At 37.1% G+C, this 22,624-nt stretch overlaps 1 protein-coding gene and 1 long non-coding RNA gene across 5 annotated transcripts in view; one reads left to right on the top strand and one right to left on the bottom strand.

Moving 5' to 3' along the window:
* The window catches only part of DYM (dymeclin), a 269,717-nt gene that overhangs the window by 176,092 nt on the left and 71,001 nt on the right, over window positions 1-22,624 (top strand). For all 4 annotated transcript variants that reach the window (XM_019721433.3, XM_074340000.2, XM_019721409.3 and 1 more), the window contains one exon: window positions 7,485-7,587. In XM_019721433.3, the coding sequence (XP_019576992.1) occupies window positions 7,485-7,587 (103 nt within the window). The remainder of the gene's footprint in view (window positions 1-7,484; window positions 7,588-22,624) is intronic.
* LOC148758423 (uncharacterized) overlaps window positions 1-22,624 on the bottom strand; it is a 33,520-nt gene that overhangs the window by 1,038 nt on the left and 9,858 nt on the right. The gene's annotated exons all lie outside the window — the stretch shown is intronic.

Raw genomic sequence — 22,624 nt, 5'->3', positions numbered from 1 at the left:
ACATGTGAGCACAAGAAAATTCATTAGGAGAATGAAATTAAAACCACAGCGAAATCTGCTTCACACCCGCTTAGAATGGCTAAAGTTAAAAAGACTGAAACACCAAGTGCTAGCAAGAATGTAGAACAGACAGTTTGGCAGTTTCTTACAGAATCGGCCATCCCACTCCTCGGTAGTTATTCAAGAGAAATGAAAACATATGTTCACATAAAAACTTGTCCAAGAATGTTTATACCAGCTTTATTCATAATAGCTCAAAACTGGAAACAACCCAATTGTCCGTCAACTGATAAGTAAACAAATACAGGCACGTTCATACAATGGAAAATTACTCGGCAATAAAAAAGAATGATACACAAAACAACATGGATGAATTTGAAAAACATCATGCCAAGTGATAGAAGCCAGACACAAAAGAATACATATGGTAACATTCCATTTCCATGAAATTCAAGAAAAGGCAAAACCATAGTGACAGAAAACAGGTCAGTGGTTGCCTGGAGTAAGTTTGGGGGAATGGGTATATTGGAAAAGGGGATTGACTACAAAGAGCACAAGGGGACTTTTGGGGGCAATGGAAATGTTCTGAATCATGATTTTATGTTTATAAACTCATCAAAGGGTATACTTAAAATTGGTACATTTTATTATATGTAGATTGTTCCTCTTTAAATAAAGCTGATTCAAAATAAGGTAAATAGCCATGTAAGACTATTTAAATGCCAGCTGAGTAGTGGAGAAGTTAGTGTAGTTTGTAGGCAGGGAGAGCACAGGTTAGAGAAATCTTTCGCGGAGGGTTTGAGGCGTCAGCAGCATGGAGTTCTGCCTGGAAGGAGAGGCAGAATTTAGATGGAGAGAGAGGAGAAAGGAAGGGGGTTCCTGCAAGTAGAAAGAATCAGTGTCTACAGAGGAGAGAGCTTGAAGCGTGAAGCTTGGAGATTTGGTCTCTAGATGTAGCTCTGCCTTTATTAACTTCAATAATATTTTGTATTTCTTTGCATTTTAATAGTTCTTTGAGATTTATAAAGAAGCTGCTGCTGTTACTGTTTTCTTCAAGGCACAGGTCTTTGTTTTCCGGGCCTTCTCCCTGTTCTTCAGCTCTTCTTATATTCCTGGCCTGTTCAATCACATTCTCGGCCAGCCACTAACTTGTCCAAGTTAGAAACCTTAAGAGTCATTGGCGATTGCCCTTTTTCACTCTGTGTTGTCTCCTTTGCATTCCAAATCGCTCACATTTGCTCTTAGCTCAAGGCCGCCTCGTCTCTCACTTTCAGCAATGTAATAGTTATCTACAGGGTCTTTGTGTTTCTACTCTTGTTCTCTTGCCAACTCCTGTCCATCCTTCCCTCTAGAGACAGAGGAATCTTTCTAAAACAAATATGATTGTTATGAACTTGTACCTCACTGCTCAGGTCTGGGTTTCAAACTTTGCTTCTAGGAGCCCTGGGGTTCTGTGGCAACAGGGACCCCATGACCACCAGGAGAAGAGAGCATACGGGGGAGAGATTGGGGACATAGATGAACAAGTAATAATCAGTCTCCCTTCGTGCCCCTCCCTTGCCCCACAGCCCCCGCCTGAACACCAAACACAGCGGCTTGGCCTTTGTCTCTTTTTCTTATTATAGCCCTGCTCTCATAAAATACCTCTGATTTTCAGGATGAAGTCCAAGGTCTAGGTGAAACAGAAGAGGCACTTTACGAACTGTCCCCAGGACTACCCAGCCTTAGCATGGGAGCCCACTGTGTACTTAACACGTTATGAATGTGTGTGCTCTGCTGTTTCCTGTACCAGCAGCGCTCGGACTGTTCTGCCTTCCCTCATGTGCTTTCCTCTCCCAGCTCACCTTTACCATTGCCTCGTTTGCTTGGCTGACTCCTGATTGTTCCTTCAGATTCAGCTCAGGCATCGTCTCCAGGGATGATTTCCTCCTCTACCTTCAGGGGCAGTTGCGCAGCCCTCATCTGTGTCCCCGTAGCACTCCACGCTCACCTCCACCACCCTGATGCTGGGACCTTCTATGTAGATTTACCCTCCCTGACCTGGCCCCGCCCTCCAGGAGGACACAACAAAGACCCTGTTGCTTCTGTTTGTCATTTTCCTAGGAAACTTGTACAGTGCCTACACCTAGTAGATTCTTAGTAAATGTTTGACTTAATTATGTGACAAGATGAAATGCAAACCTCTTCGCAAGGTTTTTTTTTGTTTTGTTTCATTTAACGGGCCCCTGCCTATCATGCTAGTTTCATCTCTTGCCACCTCTCACCCCCATGGACTTGCACTATTCTGGCCTTGTCAGCTGTTGGTACCTCCCTGAAGTCCCTCTGTGCCTTTGTATACATTGTTTCTTTTCTGAATTGCTCTCCCTCCCCCTTTACTTTCCCCAACTAACAAACCCCCTAACCTTCAAGACCACAGTCAAGATAGATTTTCTTCGTGAAATGTACCTAAGCTTCCTCTGCGTTCCCACAGCATGCTCTTCAGGCCCATGGCGTGCTCCGGTTTCAGTGTTGTAGTTCTTCCTTATCCCGTGAGACTTGAGCTCCTTGGAGGCAAGGAACCATGTCTCTTTCATCATTTTGTAAGACTGATGTTCCATTAGCTTCTCACCCTGTATAGAGGCCAGAATTTTTGATGTGCCATGAGCAGCCCATCAGTCTGTCTTCAGACTGGCTTCATTCTGGTTCATCTCCTGCCACCAACTGTGCACCCTGAACTGTAGCCCTTTTCAGCAGCTTGTGGTTTTCCGAGCATATTGCAGGTTGGACTGACCACACGTATTCTATTTACACGCTGCTTTCTTTTCGGAAATGCTGGCTGTTGGCAGGCACTCTGTTTTCTTCAGGACAGTGTATTCTTTATATCCAATTTTAAAATGTATATGATATTTCAGGTATACACCAAAAAAATAGAGAGTAATATGGCAGTCCTCTGTCTGTGTATCCAGCATAAACAAAAGAACATTTTATAGATACACATAGTATATATGAAATCCCGTTAAATCCCTTATTCCTCCCTGATTCCATTTCTTTCCCTTCTTTCTCAGAGAATAGTGGCTATCCTTAATGTAGTGTTTATCATTTCCATATTTTTTTATTTCCTATGTTTTATCTGTAAAAGATATGTAAATTTTTTTTTGCATTTTTAGAACACTATATAATACCACCTTGTTCACTTTCTTCCACAAGGGTTCTTGCTTGTAGAACAATATTGTTTTTGAGATTTATCCATATTGTGACATGTGGTTTTTAGATGACTTTAAATTGCTCATAGTATTTCACTGTATGAATACCCTACAGTTTATTTACCCATTCAATTCTTGATCAGTGTTTTGGTTTGTTTTTTTTTCAGTGTTTCATTACTAAGCCAATTTGTAATGAGCATTGTATAAAAAGAAAAATCTAGTTTTTTTCTAATTAAAAAAGTATTCCGGCAGCTATATGCTGAGTGATGAATCTTAAGCACATTTGAAAGTCAGTTTCACTTATTTTTAAAATCAGGATTATCCCTCTAGTGCAAACATCATGTATCGCTTACTCTAGCATTAAGCTAGGGCTAACCCTATGAATACAAAGCTTTAAGCAAAAGTTACTTTTCCCAGCAATTTGCAAGTCATGTCTCATATAAATTTAGGTCATTTTGCCTTAAAAATGCTCAATGAAAGCCTAAATTAGAATGTTTTTTAAAAAAATTGAAAGCTCTAACTATAAGAGCTGAGGGGAAAGCCTATTAAATTGTAGAAGAAGAACAACTTGAAGTGTGAGTTCTCTGTTTCTCATTCATGATAGAAAACTGGAAGTGACCTCAAATCATCTGTTCTTACACCAACTTTCTTAAAAACAGCTGGGAGCAGTAGCCACAGCTACTTGAGGTGGACCATTTCAACATTGTATGCCATTAATAGTCAAATTTTCCGTTATGCTCAACTGAAAGAGCTTATGTTTGAATTGAAGCTCACTTCCTTGTTTTGTGTCTTCTGCTAACAAGGAAAGTGGATTGTTACTATTCTCTTCTAAAATAAATAGTCTTTCTTCTCCAAAGGAAACATTTCAAATCCTTTTTGCTTTGATGTGTAGGACTCATTTAATAATTTTCTTCTATTGATGATGAAAGTTAGCATAGATTACCTCTCCTGCCCTTCTCTGAAAGCACACTCTTAGGACACTGACAAAGAGAGAATCCCAGGTGTGTTGAACCCATGAAATAGCACCTGATCTCTGGTATTTTGTAAATCCAACAAAGTGTGCTGTGTTGCTTCACTTGGCCCCTTTCACTCTTACTAACATCAAGAACTCACTTCTTCCAGGTATATTTATTGCTCTCCCTTTCTGTTTGGGCATCCGGTTTATGCCTTTGAGTCTTGTCATGCCCTATGCTACATTCAACCACGAAAGTTCTTTGTCTCAGAAAACTTCTGAAATTCCATTTATTCCAGAAAATGTACTGCAACCAATTAGAATAATACTAATTTCCCTCTTTATGCATTTCCGTATGAATATGCATTATACACTATCCAAGTATATTTTTACCTTTTTATCAACTGCAAAATAATTTGTACATTTAAAAATATGTACCCCTAATACCGTTCAGTATTATGTTCAGCAATTTTTTACTCAACAGTTTTACTTCAAGGTGTTTATGCTAAAGACAATCTCATCTCAGGTAGGTGAAAAATTATGTATAAGAGTGTTCATTGCAGTGCTGCTTATAATATAAAATACCGGAAACATTGCAATGATTGATTAATAATGGACTTGTTAAATAAATTATGGTATATCCATGTGCTTCAGTATCAAGTAACTGGTACACAATAAAATGTTTGCTGAATGAATCAAGGAATATATTGTTAAGTAGGAAAAGTGCAAAGTACAGAACAGTTCATATTTTATGGAATGAAAAAAATGGATGTATATGGACAGTATTCATTTATGTCTGGATGCTTATGGCATTTCTGGAAGTATATGCAGTGAACTGCTACTATGGGTCATGGGAATGGGCGTGAGTAAAAAGTACAGTGTTTACTTTTAACCTTAAAAAGGAAAAACAAAATAAAGCAAAACTAACCTCAAATGGAGAAGACTCAGAAAAATACAACGATTTAAAAAAAATGTACATAACCTTAGAGATTGAATCTTATTTCCTACTTCTTTATATTGCATTTTTAGTCCACTTTTCTCACTTTCTCTTATTTGCCTCTGTACTTTTGCCTTCTGTTTAGAAATGCCTTTTCTCTTGTCTGAATCTTTTTTCTTCTTCAAGACTCTGTGTAAGATCTAACCCCTGCATAAGATCTAACTTTGCTGGACCATTCCATTTCCAAGAACTCTCTCTTTTAGACATATGCTTATTACCTAACCAGTATTAATACAGTTTTACACTTACTCATTCAGTAATTATTTCACTTAATTATTATCTTTCTACTGTATTTCAATATAGGTTTAGAGAATTTTTTTGCCTCTGTTTATATTTGCTTTGTACAACATGCAGCATTACCAGTAAATGTTTAAGGAATATTTATCTTAGACAATTTGAAACTTAATCTATAAAGAATACTTAGTAGCCTTGTCTTCAGTGAATATCCCATTTAAACCATCCGAAATAATTAGGGATTTTCCTAAATAGATATTCAAATTAATATTCTATTTAAAAGGGTATTACTAAGAACTACTAGAGTACTGTCTTTGGCATTGAAATAGTACTTCAAATTATACCTCAGATTTATATGGAAATGTATATGGAATCAGAATTGTCTTTATTTTATTAGATATAATAGATTTAATATTAGAATCATATAATTATGTATATTTGAAGCTCTATTAGACACACGCATTAGGGTTGTTATGTCTTATTGGTGAATTGGCCCTTTTATCATTACAAAATCTCTCTCTTTATCTCTAATAATAATATTCTTGTCCTGAAGCCTATTCTGTCTAATATTAATAGAACCATTCCAGCTTTCTTATGATTAGTGTTGTATATCTTTTTTGCAGCATTTTAGTGTTGCAAAATCTGTGTCTTTAAATTTGCGAATGTGACTCTTGTAAACAGCATGTGATTGGGTCTTGCTTTTTTAGCCAGTCTATCTCTGCCATTGAAGCAGTTTTTAGCCCGTTTACATTTAATGTAAATTAATTTTATCCTTTGAAAATTGCTCATTTAAGTCTGTTAGGATGCATCTTTACTCTGAATTAGAATAGCCCTACTCCTACTAAAGTGTGGCCTTTCTGAGAATTCAGCTGAATGCCCATGAGTTTTATCCACTCTTGCTGGTTGGAACCACCATACCTCAGCCTTTTGTGACCGTCAACATCTCTGTTCAGTTTCCAGCTCCTGGGTACCTGTTTAACTGCCACCTTATGGGGTCTTTCTTTGCACAATACAGCTTAGTATTTAGCCAAACACTCAAGAAGACTCTTGGGCAATTTTCTGGACCTCCCTCTTGCATTTCTCTCATGTCTAATAATCTGCCCTGCAAATTCCAGCTGCCATAGCAGCCCCAAACTCATATCTCTGTCTTCTCAAATCAGCACAGTATTGCTGTGTACTGTTTGGGTCCCACCATTCTGAACCACAATCTGGAATGTGCCTCTAGGCAGAAATTCACCATATGGGGCCCATGTAGAACTCTCTTCTTTTGGGGATTAGAATCCTGCACTTTCAGTTGTTGTATAACATCTAAAAACAGTTGTTTCATATATTTTGTTCAGTTTCTTAGTTGTTTATAGCAGGAGAGTTATCCAGTATCAGTTAATTCATCATGGTCAGAGGCAGAAATCTTAAGTAATTTAAAGTTATTCTTTTTGAGACATAAGAATGTAAAGCTATAATATTAAATCAGAGACTCTATATTACACTAGAGAAGTAATCTAATCCAACACACTTATTTGAAAGTTCTGAAAATTGAGCTACAAACTCATGTGACTCATAGATTACACTATGAGTTACTCAGAAAGTCAGTCTATAATCCAGGTTTTCTAAATCTCTAATTTTTTCCACTATAGTAATCTCCTGAAAATTTCTCCTATGTTTGAAATATAATTTTAACTTGTCAAACTTTTTTAACTCTTTAGAACCTTCACAATTTAAACATTCTCCTCACCTCATTTTTTGTTGTATCAATAGTATTATTGATCCTGCTGTTAACACAGACATGATAAAATAGTCATTACAAGTGTATTCTAGAATAATGGACAAGTGTATTTTTATTTGTAGTTTGCCTCCCTCCCCTCCACCCCGCCCACCTCCAATTCAAGCCGTTGTTCTCAGTCTAGTTGTGTAGGACACAGCTCCCTGACCCATGTGGGAATCCAACTGGTGACCTCTACATTAGGAGCACAGCGCTCCAACCACCTGAGCCACCCAGCCGCCCTACAAGTGTATTTTGGAATAACTGAATTTATCATTCCACATGAAACCTACAAAAGGAGACATTTAGTTTTTTAATATAATTAGTGTTTTTATTTGTTTGTTCGTTTGTTTTTTCCAGTTTGTTTTCCTTGCTGTCTAAAAAACACAACAAAGTTCTGGAACAAGCCACACAGTCCTTGAGAGGTTCGCTAAGTTCCAATGATGTTCCTCTACCAGATTACGTAAGTAGTTACTTTACTTTGTTAATAAAAAATTTTTTCTTGAATTGCTAAATTAATAAATAACAACACCCCTCTCTTCTCAAGATCTGCCTTTGACCCTGGTGCCCTAGAAATAAAGGAGTGATGGCTTAAGTCAAGGGAAAAAATTTAATGATTATTAACAAATGGATGAAGAAAGGCAACCCTAAACCAATGATTGTTCATAATTAGGACTCCTATTACCCTAGTCAAGAAACCTTCTAAAACTAATTACAGAAACATAAGAGGAGGGATTTTATAGAAAGTCTGCGAAGGTTTCTTACCTTTGCAGAAAAAGAAGTAAACCTGGATTTCATAGAGAACAAGAACCTGATGTTGAAATCAGCCATTGGATTCAAGAATATCCTCTGTCTGATGCCATTTCGTTTCTGTTCTCTGCTGCTTTTTCCGTGTTACTCTTCTGCTTCCCATAGGCCCGTTTCTCCATTTGTTGACTGAAATAGCGACCCCAGCCCTTGCCCGTCCTACCTCCCAACCTGTAACATGTCCTTGTGAGTGTCACCCCTCTACCTGACTGATGAGTCTTGAAGCCCTAATTCTCACTTCCTGGGAAAGAGGCTAATTGGCTCTGCTCACGTCAGTTTGCTGCTCTCGTCTTGTCAGCCATGGTCAGCAGAGAACAGCAGTAACATCTTACCTTTGTTCCATCCACGTGAAAGATGAGGAACTTATTAACCCCTGACCTCAGGATGACAATGGAATAGAACAGGAGCAGCACACGGAGGAGTAATAGGAAGGAGAGCGCATTGCGAGTTCCTGTAGGGCATGCCACCGTCGGTGACGTTTCTTATTTTTTGGAACATGGCTTAGATGAGGATGCTAAAAATTACCTTGTCATAAGCCACAGAAGTAGTTCCTCAGGCTCGAAGAAGGGCCTCCCTAAATCTCCAGACAACTTAGTGGGTTGATATGTAGAGACTTTGTGAGCGAATTTTCAGATTCTGAGTTTGAAGTGGTGATGCAGACCAGACAGCTAAAGAGTTGTTTTGCTTGTTTCCTGTGGTTCGTGTCATTTCCAAATGGTTGTGCTGATGTGAGTCTGTGGGAACAGCACCCAGTCCAGACAGCAGTCGCTGATAAACAGAGATAGCTACGTGCAGCCACAACCTGACTCGTGCGATTTTCCTTCTTTTATTTATTTATTTGGGGTGTATATGTGTGACATGATCTGTCATCCCATTAAGGTATGAAGTTTATACTGCTCTCACCAGGGGGGGAAAAAAAAAAAAAAAGAAAGTATCTTTTAAGATTTTCCTGCTAGTTGAATATTCTCAACTTTTTAAAAAAATTAGCATAATACCTCACTTCTCTCCTTGCTGTGACTTGTCATAAGAAAAATATTTTTTCCTAATTGCTCCTTGGGAACCCCAGTGAGGGTCAGAGTGGCAGTGGGGATTGTGTTTATTAAGAATTTGAATTTGGTTCATCTGTAAATGTTTTGTTATTTTTATACAACTGTCATTTGATTTATGCAGTATTCCTGTGTTGTTATTCCACAAAAATGTGTTGAATGTATATAGTCTTGAGGTTACCCTAGCAGCATTCTTCTTTAATCAGAGACCAGCAAATTGATATTCCTTTGAGAAAATAGGTCATATTTAATAGTATTTGCAAATTATGGAGGTAATGATGCAATGAAAGGATGGTTGAACTCGTTAATGGACATATGAATTCTCCTATTGAACTTTACAGTGTTTAGAGTCACTGACTATTTTCTTCTAGCATGAAATTTCCACTAACTGAAAAGGAATTTCTTCAAGCAACTGCTTCCTAGAAATACGGAGAAAATTCCATTTGGAATCTGTCATTGACAGTCATTATTTTAACATTTGTGTGTATGAGACTTTACAAATCACAACATTTTCGAAATGGGTTTATGAACTTGACTTTTGCTGCCTTTCCTCGGAGTTCATTGAAGAGGGTGGGTAACACTGATTGAGTAGTAATGCTGGTAACTGAATCACTCCTCCTGCCACTGATCAGAAGGTAGTTAAAGAAAACAGCAGCCTTCAAAGTAAGCGCTGCAGTGTGTTTTGTTTTTGTGATAACACAAGTGTTTCATTCACCATTCCCATTGCTCAAAACACTATGTATAAGTGATTTACACCTTTGAAACCATGGTCTCATTGTCATTCTCTTTTAAATCGGTCATTAACTGGGAGAATAAAATATGTTCCTCCCTTTGTCTTCCCCCCAAATTTTACTTAAGTATCTTTGCCAACAAACACAGAAAATTCTGTGTCCTGGACGAAGGCTTCAAACCACTTGTTTGTAAAAGGTGGAAGGGGAAAATGAAAAGGTCTTAAGGCAGCAGTGGATTCCCTGATGGATACTTTCTACACCAGGACTGGATAAACTGTATTAGCAAAGATTTGGAATAAGTGCTTAAAAATAAGGGTATGTTTTTCTTCTCACTGTAGTACATAGAGTTCTCTCAGTCTACCTAGAGGTTTCTGAGTTTATTAAGAAAATGTTTATTCTCATTATACTGTATAATTCACAAGTCCATTGAGTAACAGCATAGAAAGCAAATAGCAAGTTACAAAAACATTGGTATTATTACTTTAGTACAACCATGTTGGTCTGAACGTCTCAGGGGACACCTGAAGCCTTCAACCAAGTTTTAGATAATGAGGAAATGCCCAGCTGCTTAAGGGGAAATAAACAAAAATTGCACTCAAGTCCTCTGTGGGGAGGAAGAAGACCTTCTACAGAGAGCGATAGCTAGTTCTACAGGCTCTATAGGGGCAATAAAGGTGTTTACGAAAGCAAGTGAAGTTCAATTGACTTGACTGAGCTTCAATGTCCTAATATCAGGTTTCATAAAATTTAATTCAGTGACTAAAGGGACAGGGGAGGATTGTTAAAGAAGAATCTTTCAACAATTTTTTTTAAATTGAGATGACTTCTTAACTTTGGTCATCTACAACAGAACCTTAATAGAGAAAATGAAAGGAAAATAATAACTTGTTGCTTTTTAAACTATAACCAGGTTTTTTCTGTTTGTTTTATGTACTATGCTAAGCACCTTTATATATATATATATTTTTTCCCCCCTCTTCCGTCTCCCCTCCCAACCCCCCCCACTCCAGTTCAAGCCATTGTTTCTCAGTCTAGTTGTGTAGGACACAGCTCCCTGGCCCATGCTGGTATGAGGAGCCTTGCACTCCCCCCGGCTCAGGCAATAGGTTGCCAGTCGTCAGTCGGCCGCTCACGGCAGCTCTCACTGGCTGCTGGCCGCGATGACTGCTGGCCGCTCACACAGGCTGCTGGTCATTCACGCTGGCTGCCAGCCACTCATGGAAGCATATGGTAGCCCAGAGCAGCACACGGCAGCCCACGGCAGCTCACAGCAGCCCGTGGCAGCTCACGCCAAGCTCCAGCTGCTCACGGCAGCCCAGCTCCAGGGAGAGCTGTTGTTCACAATCTTAGCTGTAGAGGGCACAGCTCACTGGCCCATGTGGGACTCGAACTGGCGACCTCGGCATTAGGAGCACGGTGCTCCCACCACCTGAGCCACCGGGCCAGCCCTGTAACCATGGTTTTTAATTCCAAATATTATCACAATGTCACATAAGCTTTGTTTTCCTAATTTCTAAAATCAGCAACTATTTGAGATGAAAAGAATCTAACTTTTATTCTGGGTGGAACCATACGGAACCCAATTATATTGCCCTTTGATCATCAAAGGACTTTTGAACCTTTCAGTAAGACACACTCTCCCATCTCAATTCAAACAGTCAATGCAAAGGTACAAACCAAAAAGAGTAAGGAGCCAGAATCAGAAAAAACCATTTCCTTTCCTGATTACACAGCTAAGCAACATTTTCTAGCATCCTTGCCTCCTGATAGGGGGCATCTGACTAGCTCTCACTGGTGGAGTGTAGGAGGAAGTGATGTCACCACTGCACCATTTTCCATACTTTTCTTCCCTCCTTGTCTGCTAGGTAGGTGAAGGAAATCCAGGGGGAGATTCTGAGATCTCACAGAGGATGGCAGTGTCTGGACCCCCAAATCACCTCATGGGCAGCTCACTGAGTTACCCGGCTGGACACCGATGCTAGTCAGCAGCAAAGCTTTACTACATTAAGAAAATATGCACAAACAGTCTGAATAGACGTTTCTCCAAAGGAGACATACAAGTGACCAACAAGCATGTGAAAAGATGCTCCACATCATTAGCCACAAGGGAAATACAAATCAAAACCACAGTGACGTTCACATCCACTAGGATGACTAGAATCGGGAAGGCAGATAATCACATGTGCAGGGAGGGTGTGGAGAAATTAGAATCCTCATATAACTGCTGGTGAGAACGTAAAATTATGCAGCTGCTCTGGAGAACAATTTGCAGTTTTTCAAAGGGCTCAACAAAGAATAACCATATGACCCAGCATATGGTTATAAATACCCCTAAAGAATTGAAAACATATATCCACGCAAAAATGTAATGTTCATGGCACCATTACTCATAATAGCCAAAAAAACAGCAACCAAGCAACCACCCAAATGTCCATCAACTGGTCAATGGATTTAATTAAATGTGGTATATCCACACAATGGAATATTATTTAACAATAAAAAGGAATGAAGTACCGACATGTGCGTCTATATGGATAAACCTTGAGAACATGAAATGTCATAGATGGATCAGGGTAGGAAGTGACTGCTAATGAGTACAGAGTTTCTGTTGGGGATGATGAAAATGTTTTAAAATTAGATTGTGGAGATGATTGTACAACTCTGTAAATGTACTAGAAACCATCGAAGTGTACATTTTAATTAGGTGAGGTCTATGATGTGTGAATTTTATCTCAATGAAGCCAGTTTTTTAAAAAGTAGTACTTGAAGCACTAGGAAAAAAGCTGTTTGTTGAGTGTAATAGCAGCTAGATATCAGCTTGGCTGGCATTATGGCATGAGGGTGGATGTAGGAAAATAAATCTTAGACTTTGAAAAAGTTAATATTTTCAAGAATGGAAAATACGTTTCTTAAGCAATGACTTGACTTTTGAACCTGCTAAAATCAATTAGCTAAGTAGTTACACAAAGGTATGCATATTTTTCAACCTGGTTTAAGAGCAAAAAACTGGGAACAAGCAAAATATCCATCAATAGGGGACAGATTAAATGAAGTATAAGTTCATCCATTGCAATATTCTGCAGCCATTTTTTTTAAAAGAAGTGAATTCGATCTATATGGGTTTATATGAAAAGATATAACACTTAAATCAGGTTAAGAACCCACACTTTATATTAGACAGGTTATATGTACATTATGTTTGAAAATATGCATTCAATGTTTCTGGAATAATGCACAAGAAACTATTAAGTAGTGGTTATCTGTGGGGAGTCAGACTGAAGGGAAAAGAAAGTAGAACTTTATACTCTTTACATTATCCTCTTCTTCATAGGTATAGATCTTAAAATCTTTGTCAAGTGTACACACAACTTACTTTCCCCTCCCTCCCTTCCTCCTTTCTTCCTTTGTTCATTATTTTCAGATAATTTTAGACTTGGAGTTTTAAATAATTTCCATATATCTCTCACCCACCTTTCACTTTTACAAATGTCTTACATAACCATAGAACATTTATCAAAACTAAGAAATTAACCTTGGTACAATACTGTTAAACTAAAATACAAATCTCATTTAAATATTACTAGTTTTGACACTAGTGGCCTTATTCTTTTCTAGGATCCAATCCAAGGGTCTGATATTGCATTTTGTTACCATGTTTCCTTACTCTTTCCTTGACTTGCATGACCTTGAGACTTTAGAAGAGTACTGGTACTGGTCAGTTACTTTGTCGAATGTCCCTCCACTTGGATTCGGGTGGGATTTTCTCATGGTTAGATTGACATTATGCATTGTTGGAAAGGATACTACAGAGGTGATACGCCCTTCTCAGTGCATCGTATCAGAAAATACTTGATGCTGGTATGTATTGCTGATGATGTTTACCTACATTTGCCTTGATCACTTCACTAGGATGATGTCTACCAAGATTCTACACTATAAACTTGCCAACTTTCCTCTTGTAATTACTGTGTATTGTGGGGAGATACTTTGAGAGTATGTCAGTATCCTATTTCTGCTGTAACCTTTTCCCACAAATCTTAGCACCCATTGATCGATCTTGCCTGCAGCATAGTTTACTGGTTTATTAGTGATTTTCTATTTGTCTTATTTCTTCTGCATTTATTAACAGAATTTTTTGCAAGGAAGAACTGTCACCTCTCCCTAATGTATTTACTTATGCAGTTATTATTTATATCAGTATGGACTCCTGGATACTAATTTTATTCCTTGTTTTATAATCCAGAACTGTTATTTTGTTGCTCAGGTTGTTCCATCTTTTTGCCATTGGGACCTCTTTCAGGTTGTATCCTCTACCCTTTGAATATGTTCCTTTTTTTCCCTCCTCTTTCCATCTCTCCCCCACCTTTTTTTTCTTTTTTTTTTTTTATAAGACCCTGAAGATGCTCCAGCTTATCTTGTTATTTCCCTTGCTCCAGCCCTAGAATCAACCAGTTCTCCAAGAAGGACCATGGAAGGTCAATCAAAATCTTTATAGTTACTTTCATAATATAGAAACGAGTGTTTAAAAACAGAGCTGAATCTGGTTCTATAAAGTTGGTGAACATCCCTAAAGAACAAAACTGCTTTGAGCTTAAATATATCCCAAGCCCCCCATTGACTGAGTCCCAGGAAGCGTCTTCTTTGATACAGTTGATTTTAAAATTCAAATAAATGAACCCTCTAGCAAGTGAGCAAGCTCCCCACCCACGCTGCCACTTTTTTTTTCCTCATTAAAAACCAGGACTGACAACATAAGACCAGTTTTCTTGGTTGTATTATAACTTGGCTTTGGATGCACTTCTGAATGAGGAGTTCCAGAAAAGTTCTAAAAATGCCTGTAAGGACCATATTTATTTTGAGGGCTCCCCTCTTGTTAAAAAATAATAATAATTCCTTCATTCTTAAAAAGCATACCTCAACTGAGGGAAAGGATGTTGCCCTTTCTTCATTCCTGGAGAGGAAGTTTGTCTTGTCCTTTCTTACGGAGTGTGGTAGAATATTCTTTTAAATAATTTTTTTAAATTATCATTAAAATACTTAAATAACTTTTATGTTCCTTCCACTGGCTTATAAAAGGAAATAGGATGTGTTTGCACTGAAATCTGGCAATGATTAATTAACATTGTGAGTGAAGTTTAAAGAACACAGAAAAAATAACCCATGCATATTAAATTCAGTAGCAATGTGTGATAAATTTGTAAAAACCAGTGATCACAATTTCCTTTTTCTCCCCTTCCCATTGTAGTGAAAAAATTCTTTACCTGCTGCTGTGCAGAGCTAATAAAACACCTTTTCCTGAGATTTTTTCAAATTTTCTTTGTTATTTAAGAAATGATTAATTTTCTGTTTGCTCAAATTTTGTTTCTCCCTCTCTCTCCTTTTCTGCCTCAGTTTGTAGTTCCTAATAGGAAGAAAAGAAGTCTACTATTTGGAATTTTCTTTGATATATCCTTGATTTGCATGGCAAATAGAAAGCAGCTGTCTATTTAAGCATCTAATTCTTGAAACCATAGTCCCCTCAAGCGTCATCTGGAAATAATGTAGCTTGTAAAACAAAGCTAAGAAGAAAAGGCAATGTTTGTTTTATGTGGGATGAATGATTTCTGTTGGGGTCCTTTAATTCAGCTATTATGAGGGTTATTAAAAAGCAGTATTACAAAAGAGGTTTAAATGAAAAGAATTTTTTTGAGCTGGTATCTTATTATTACAGTTGATTATAGTCAAAGCTGCAAATGTTTTTAAAATCGCACTTTATTTTAGTTTCTCCAGATAAGACCCCCAAAAACGAGTAATCTTATTGATTGTATGAATGGAAATGCAACTCTTAAGTTGATTTAATTTCTAAAAACAAATTGTATTTGAGAACTCAGCTCTGCCTGTTTTTCAGGAAATTTCATGGATTTCTGGAATATTGTCAAGAATCCTTACAAGAATATTAGGGGATCACTTTATACATGCAAAAATGAACATGAAAGTTTCAGAGTTTATCTAGACTTTAGGTATTATTAGAAGATTCAATTAACACTAGATAAGGTTAAGCCCAGATTGTTAATTTATTCATAAATTATTTGAGTTTCTGAGATGTGAATTTTGGAGATCTTAGTCATGAGAAGTGGTATACTTTGGTAAGCAGAAAGGCAAGTTAATTTGTATTTTGACAGTTGTTAGAGGCTATTCTATGATTGGGTGTATTGGTTTTCTTGATTTGTTAATACAACAAAGCAGTTATTTTTGGATACTTAACATATAAGAACTAAGTTTCATTCCTTTATGTACTAAGAAATGAAATTAACTAGTATGTTTGTTTAATATTCAGTAGGGCAGATATGTTTGATTATTTTCACGTATTTGAGATACTTGTAATCTCTCACTTGTTATTTTCTGTGATCCCAAATTTTATTTTGACTGAGGTCATGAGGAGAGTATTGTGTTGCTCTGAAACATACCTTTTTCCTTTAGGATACAGTGCTAGTTGATCAACTTAGTGATTGAATTAATGATGTATCCTTTTTCGGGTCATGTTCAAAGCCTAAAAAGTACTGAGCCTTTAATAACCAGGTATTAACTTTCTTACAAAGTTGTTTCCTACTGGTCAATGAATTCAGATTAGAGTCAGAGTAACTTTTGTTTCATTATTAGTAGTGCTTTAACTCATTAACCAACTCCAAGTCCTAAGTTTCCCATACCCATTTTGAATGCTCCATATAATTACTAATGTTCTTCTGGTTAACAGTAATACCAGTTACAAAAGAGTAATGCGTGGATAAACACATTTCCATATAGTTCTTGGAATGCCTTATTCTTTCATCCAACAAGTATTGAGCAACTAATATTTTTTTAGGCACTTTCTCTGCCCTCAGACATCATTGAAGATAAAAATGTATGCCCTCATGAAGCCCACATTCTAATGAAGAGAGATGTATAATGATTACATGCGTGGGTCAATGAATGAAATGGTAGAAGTTCCCATGGGAAAATAAAGCAGGATAAAGAAAACGCACAACAATGTGAATATTCTTAACTGTACTGAGCTGGTAGAAAAATGGTTAAGATGTAAATGTTGTGTGTCTTTTACAACTTTTTTTTTTTTAAAGAATACGAGCACTGGAATCCAAAAGAACTAGATTTAACCTTCATGTGACCTTGACCTTATTAACCCCTCTGATCTGTGGTTTTCTCATTTATTCAATAAAAACAATAATGCCTAGCTCATGGGATTGTTGTGAGAATTAAATGAAAGAATGCATAGAAAGTACTTAGTGCAATATTTGGCATATAACAAGTACTATGTAAATATTATTGCTTCTACCACCTGAATGATGGGAAAATATGTCCTTTATTCTCCCATCGCTAAAAACTAAAGCTTATTATTGAGAAGGCTATTTAAAATTCTCTTTTCAGTGCACTGTAGCAGAATAGAATAAGTTTACACTGCAAGTTAGACTTAATTCAGTTTTAACACTTAGTAGGTATGTTACCTAAATATTTAGTTAGCGACCTTAGACAAGTTATTGTGGCTCTCTGAGTTTCAGTTATCTCATCTATAAAATGAGGATCCTATTATCTGCTCTGTAGAGTTGGATTGAATATTAATGATTATACATATAACATTCTTGGCATAATGCCATGATCATAGGTTTTCAATAAATGATGGATATCATAAAATGGTTGTATTCATTCAAATATATTTGTCATTGTTCAGGAATGGAAGGTAAAAGGAGCTTTTCCATATGTCCTTCCTGGGCAAAATTTATCTGAATATAAGTGTTCTATTTCTGACTGAATTACGGCTTTAGAACATACTATTAAACTGTATCTTTTTCTCAACTTTTGAAATTTGACCATGTATCTTTTCTTTGTTTCGCTGGATTTTGTTTATCAACAGAGACTTATCACCTTTCTATTCAAAGAATGATGGAGTGCTCTGTTGTGGGTGATTGTGGCAAATTAAAGGTAACTAGCATAGTGAGGCCCAGTGTTAACCTGCTCTTTTTCAAGTAACATGTAAATCCTATGCCAGAAAGGACTTGTGAGGTACCAGATGCAAATAAAGTACTCTTTTTTTCCCCACTAGAGATTTAAGTACAAAAAATGAGGTCTGCATCTAACACAAATGCTCTAGAACTGATTCCAAGAACATAATGGAAGTGACTACTTAATCTTTTTGAATTTCAATTTCCATATCTGAATATAAGCACAACAGCCCTATTTTTAATTAGCTATTTATTGTTAGTTTTTAAATAGGATTAACTACAATAAATACAAAAGTATAGCAGCATAAATTCAAGAAGGTCATCATCCATTCAAAATATATGATTTTATTCATGTAATGTTTTGCTCTAGAAATTGAACATACAGTGATGAATGAACAGACATGGACCCTGCCCCGCCTCAGGGAGCTAGTGGAGGAAAAGAACAATCAGTTAGCAAGCAAATAAATACAGAATTATAAGTAGGCCTAGGGAAAATAACTGTGACATAGTGCAAGAGAACGGTGAGAATCCTAATTTAGATTTGGGTGTGTCAAGGAGATGGGGTATTTGCTCTGTGAGAAAGTGATATTTAACTGAGACCTGATGGATGAGTAAGAGTCAGCCAGAGAAAGAGTCAGGGTAGAGTGTTTTAAATAGCATGTGCAAAGGCCCTGAGGCAGGACAGAGCTCTGTTTATTCAGCAAACTGTAAGCAGGCTAAATGTCTTGGAGAGTAGCATTAAATGAGACTGGAGGTTTAGGTCAATGTCAGGTTTAGGCTATGCCAGGCCTGATCAACTATTCTTTGTAAGGATTTGGGATGTTATCCATATAGTTCAGCATAAAGTCAATGAAGGGTTTTGAACAATGGGTGTACCTTTGAAAAAGTATTATGGAGAAGTGATTTAAAGAGGTAAGAGTTGAGATTGAGAGGCCAGTTAAACGAAGGTGGTCAGAGATGACAGTGGCTCAAAACAGAGAAGTCTAGACTGGAAATGGAAACGTAGATGTCATCAACCTGAACAGGATATTCAGAGCCATGGCAATTGATGAGAAACAGTGAAAGAGAAAGTGACATGAGAAGGATAGAGGGATTGGTCCAGAGCTCTGAGAGGACTCCAACCTTCAGAAATTGGATAGAAGAGGAAATGCTTGTGACAGGAGGGACGGGGGAAACCCCAAGTGCATGGTTTCAGATGGACATGTCTGACAGAAGAAGAAATGGTGAACCAACTACAGACTGAAGATTGAGGATGAAGTGAGGATTAAAACATATCCACTAGGTTTGGAAAAACAGAGATGGTATCTGGGCATACAAAAATGGGAATTAATTTGAATAGTATAAGCTGACAGGTAGCTACATTAGTCATGAGAAGATTCTTTTAGGAATTAGATTTTTTAATTGAAGTCTAGGAAAGAAAGAGTATAAAATTAATTATTTTCAATATCCTAGTGAGCCATTCTTACCTTTCAGTATGTCTTTACCCCTGTTCCTGTTTCTTAACATACCCAAGTTTATGAAGTTCTTGTGTAGACTAATGAGTGAAGCTCGTTTAAAATGCAAGTTTTATATCAGTACTCGTAATAGTAAACCTCATGGTATCTAAATAACCTGATTAATTTTCTTTTAATCTATGTCTATCAGATTTGAAATTAAGTTATGCTTAGTAAACCAAGTGAAAAATATTACAGTCAAAGTGTACTCGCACAACTCAGGTTGTAGGACACTCCAAATGGCCTCATCATAGCCCTGGGATTATTCCCATGAGATTGCAGGATATACTTAAGTATCTCTTATATTATATAATAAGCTTTGCAGTCACCATCCCATCCATGGTTCAAAGGAAATACTTCTTGAAAGCATGTGTAATGTATTTTTGCATATTTCCCATTTTTACTCTCAAAAAATATACAGGAAGAGATTTTGAGAACTGGGTGCAAATGGGTGAAATGAGTGCTGTGTAACAAAGGATGACAGTGCGTGTGAGTGTGTGTGTGTGTGTGTGTGTGTGTGTTTGGCTTTTGTAAAAGCTTTAGATTGTTTTTTCTTTTCAATCTTTCATCCTACTGTCCTTACTATTATGCTACTTATGTAAGCCTTCTGTCCATTGAGTTCAAAGCACTTACAATCATCAAGTCATTTATTTCTTGGATTTATTGAATGAGTACCCATTGTTCAAAAGCCTGTGGGCGTAAGTACAAAGTTATAAAAGCACACAAATTAAATGTAATAGCACAGGAGAAAGAGAAAGCCAGCAGGATCACTGCTGTGCCTATTGGGAACGCCAGACTCTTATAAAGAAAGAAAAGAAGAGAAAACAAAAGAGGAAAAGAAAAGGAATAAAACAACCACCTAGGATTCGTCAGATTCTGAAAGTTACAAAATAAATTTGTCAGTCAAAGGGAATGACCGTGGGGTACTGTTAAGAGAGGCCTAATTGAATTTAGAAGGTGCTCTGGAAAATGCTCCAAGTCTCATGGTCTCAGATTTTCCTCTAGTAACAAAGCATGAGAAATTACTGCTCTCTTCTGAATTTTTGCAGATACAAGGGTATTTGGTTAACTGCCATTGTCTCAGAGCAGTGTCATAAAATTTGAATCATGATCTTATTCTCAGGTTCCCAGTTAAATCTCGCTTTCATTTCTTTCAGCACTTTAGAAATGTATCTATTTCTTTTTAGTTGTCTCCTTCATATGGAGGTTTTAAAAAATGGGTATTTTCACAATTTAGCAAATCAGAAAAACTTAAGTGATTCTAAAATTAATTTAGAAGAGGAAAAGCTTCAGTTTTCAAGGGTAAAGAAGTCAATAGGTGATTGAAAATTAAAAAATTAAGAAATACCAACACATGTATTATTTCAGAATACGAAGACAGATGGAGGAGGAAATAGATAAAATGGTTCAAAATATTTGGCTCTGGGAAGTGGGAGTTGGGGAAAGGAAAGGATGGGTCCAGGAGACTGCTCTCTTTTTGTTGAATCCTGTAGTATTCTTGACTTTCAAACGATACTCATTTGTTACTTTGATAAAATTAAAATTGAAATAAAAGCTTAGGGAAAAGAAAAATAAGAACAGGAAGACAGACCCTCATGTACAATTAATATTTAGGATCATTTTCAAAAGTGAATTTAATATATTATCCTCCAAGTCTTAGCCTGTAAAGTAAGGGTCTCGTCAGCACCCTCACTCTATAAAGCGTAGTCTGATTTTTGAGAGATTGACTAAAACTGCTAATAAATTATGCATTCCACAATAAGGCATTTTCTCCTACTTCTGATATTCTTCCGTATTTAATTGGAAATCTAATGACACTGACTGAAACTCTTGAAAGCATCGTAATATGAAGTCTTAAATGCGACACTTCCTGTGCTGCTTTTATTCAGGTCTCAGTCTAAGTTTCATTTATTTATCATCCTTGTTCTCCCCCCCCCCTTTTTTTTTTTTTTTGCCTTCCTAGCATTTCCCACAGTTCACAGTTCTCTCCCACTGGACTCTGAACTTAACATAGGCGGGGATTACGTCCCTTGGTCACTGCTTTAATCCAGTGCCTTTTCATAACACTAGTCATTCAGTATTTGTTAAATGAATGACAAATTTCATCTGGGATATTGTGTTAGCTAATTGGTAGCTATTGGGAGGATTGATGAAATTGCATCAATTAGCCTGGTAACCTAAAGGAGTTAATAAAACTTCCCCAGCTGCTTGGAGTACATTGAACCAGACCTACCATGGCCAGTAAATTACAGGGGAGCACAGAACACTGGGCAGGTGTTCAGTATTTTTGCTCTTACCAAAGCTCTTAGGAGGTGTAAGGAGTATTCACATAGCAACTGTTTTTGAGATCTTTTGTAAAAGGCGGTTTGGAACTGGATTTCTGTGTGCACAGTTAATGCAGTTTTAATTTCTCCCTCTGTGTCTTTGTCTTTCAGTTTTTGTATTCTTTTTGCTCAACATGTCTAATTCCTCATCCGATTTACTCAAATTTTAATTGACATAAAGTCGAAGTCATTAAGGTTATAATCATTCTTTTATTTGTCTTGTTGGCATACCAAAGAGTTAGAGTTAGCAGGGACTGTTGAATAATAACCAGTAAATTAGTTCAAATAATGTCACAACATATTTCCTAAATACAAATCAAACACAAGGGGAAAAACTGCTATAAATGTTTTTTGGAGAGGCATTTTTATTCAGAAAGCAACGAGAGCTGGCCCTCCATATCCACGAGTTCTGCATCCACAGATACAAAATTTGGGGGGAAAAAAGTTATGTTGTTGTTGACGTGTGCTGTGTAGTTAGGCCTACGAGGTTGGTTGTGTCTGTTCTGAACGTGCACAGACTTTTTTTCTTGTCATCATTCCCTAAACAATACAGTATAACAGCTATTTACATAGCGTATACGTTGTATTAGGTATTGTAAGTAATCTAGAAATGATTTAAAGTATCTGGGAGTATGTGTGTAGGTTTTATGCAAATACTACACCATTTTATAGAAGGGACTTGAGGACCCACAGATTTTTATATCCTGGGTGGTGGAGCGGTCCTGGAACCCATCCCTCAGCTGACTATAAATTGCTAAAATTGATTTTATTCTGCCACTCTGTTATTGTTGTTGTTTTTGGGTATTGGGGAGTTCTTGTTCACCTTACTCCCAGTGTGATTGTTTGGTAAAACCAAAAGATTTTCAGGAAAGTTTTAACTGGTCATTGGCTTTATTGACGAAATGAGGTAAATATTCATTTGTAGTTACTGCTGTGCACATTTACTAGTAGGTCCTTGCCAATATCAGGTGAACAGCATCCGTTACAACAGACTTTCTGTTGCACCTCATGTCTGTGATTTACACGTGGTACTGCAGTACCCTCTGCCCCACTTGAGCTGGTATGTCTAATGACATCCCTGACTTTAGACCTTACGGATACCATGGTTTTTCTTTAACTAAAGTAA

The sequence above is a fragment of the Rhinolophus sinicus genome, chromosome 4 (genome assembly GCF_057876585.1).
Source record: "Rhinolophus sinicus isolate RSI-liver-muscle chromosome 4, RSI-T2T, whole genome shotgun sequence".
NCBI lineage: Eukaryota > Metazoa > Chordata > Mammalia > Chiroptera > Rhinolophidae > Rhinolophus > Rhinolophus sinicus.
The sequence above is the reverse complement of the archived record's forward strand: the minus strand, read 5'-3'. Positions and strand labels throughout refer to the sequence as shown.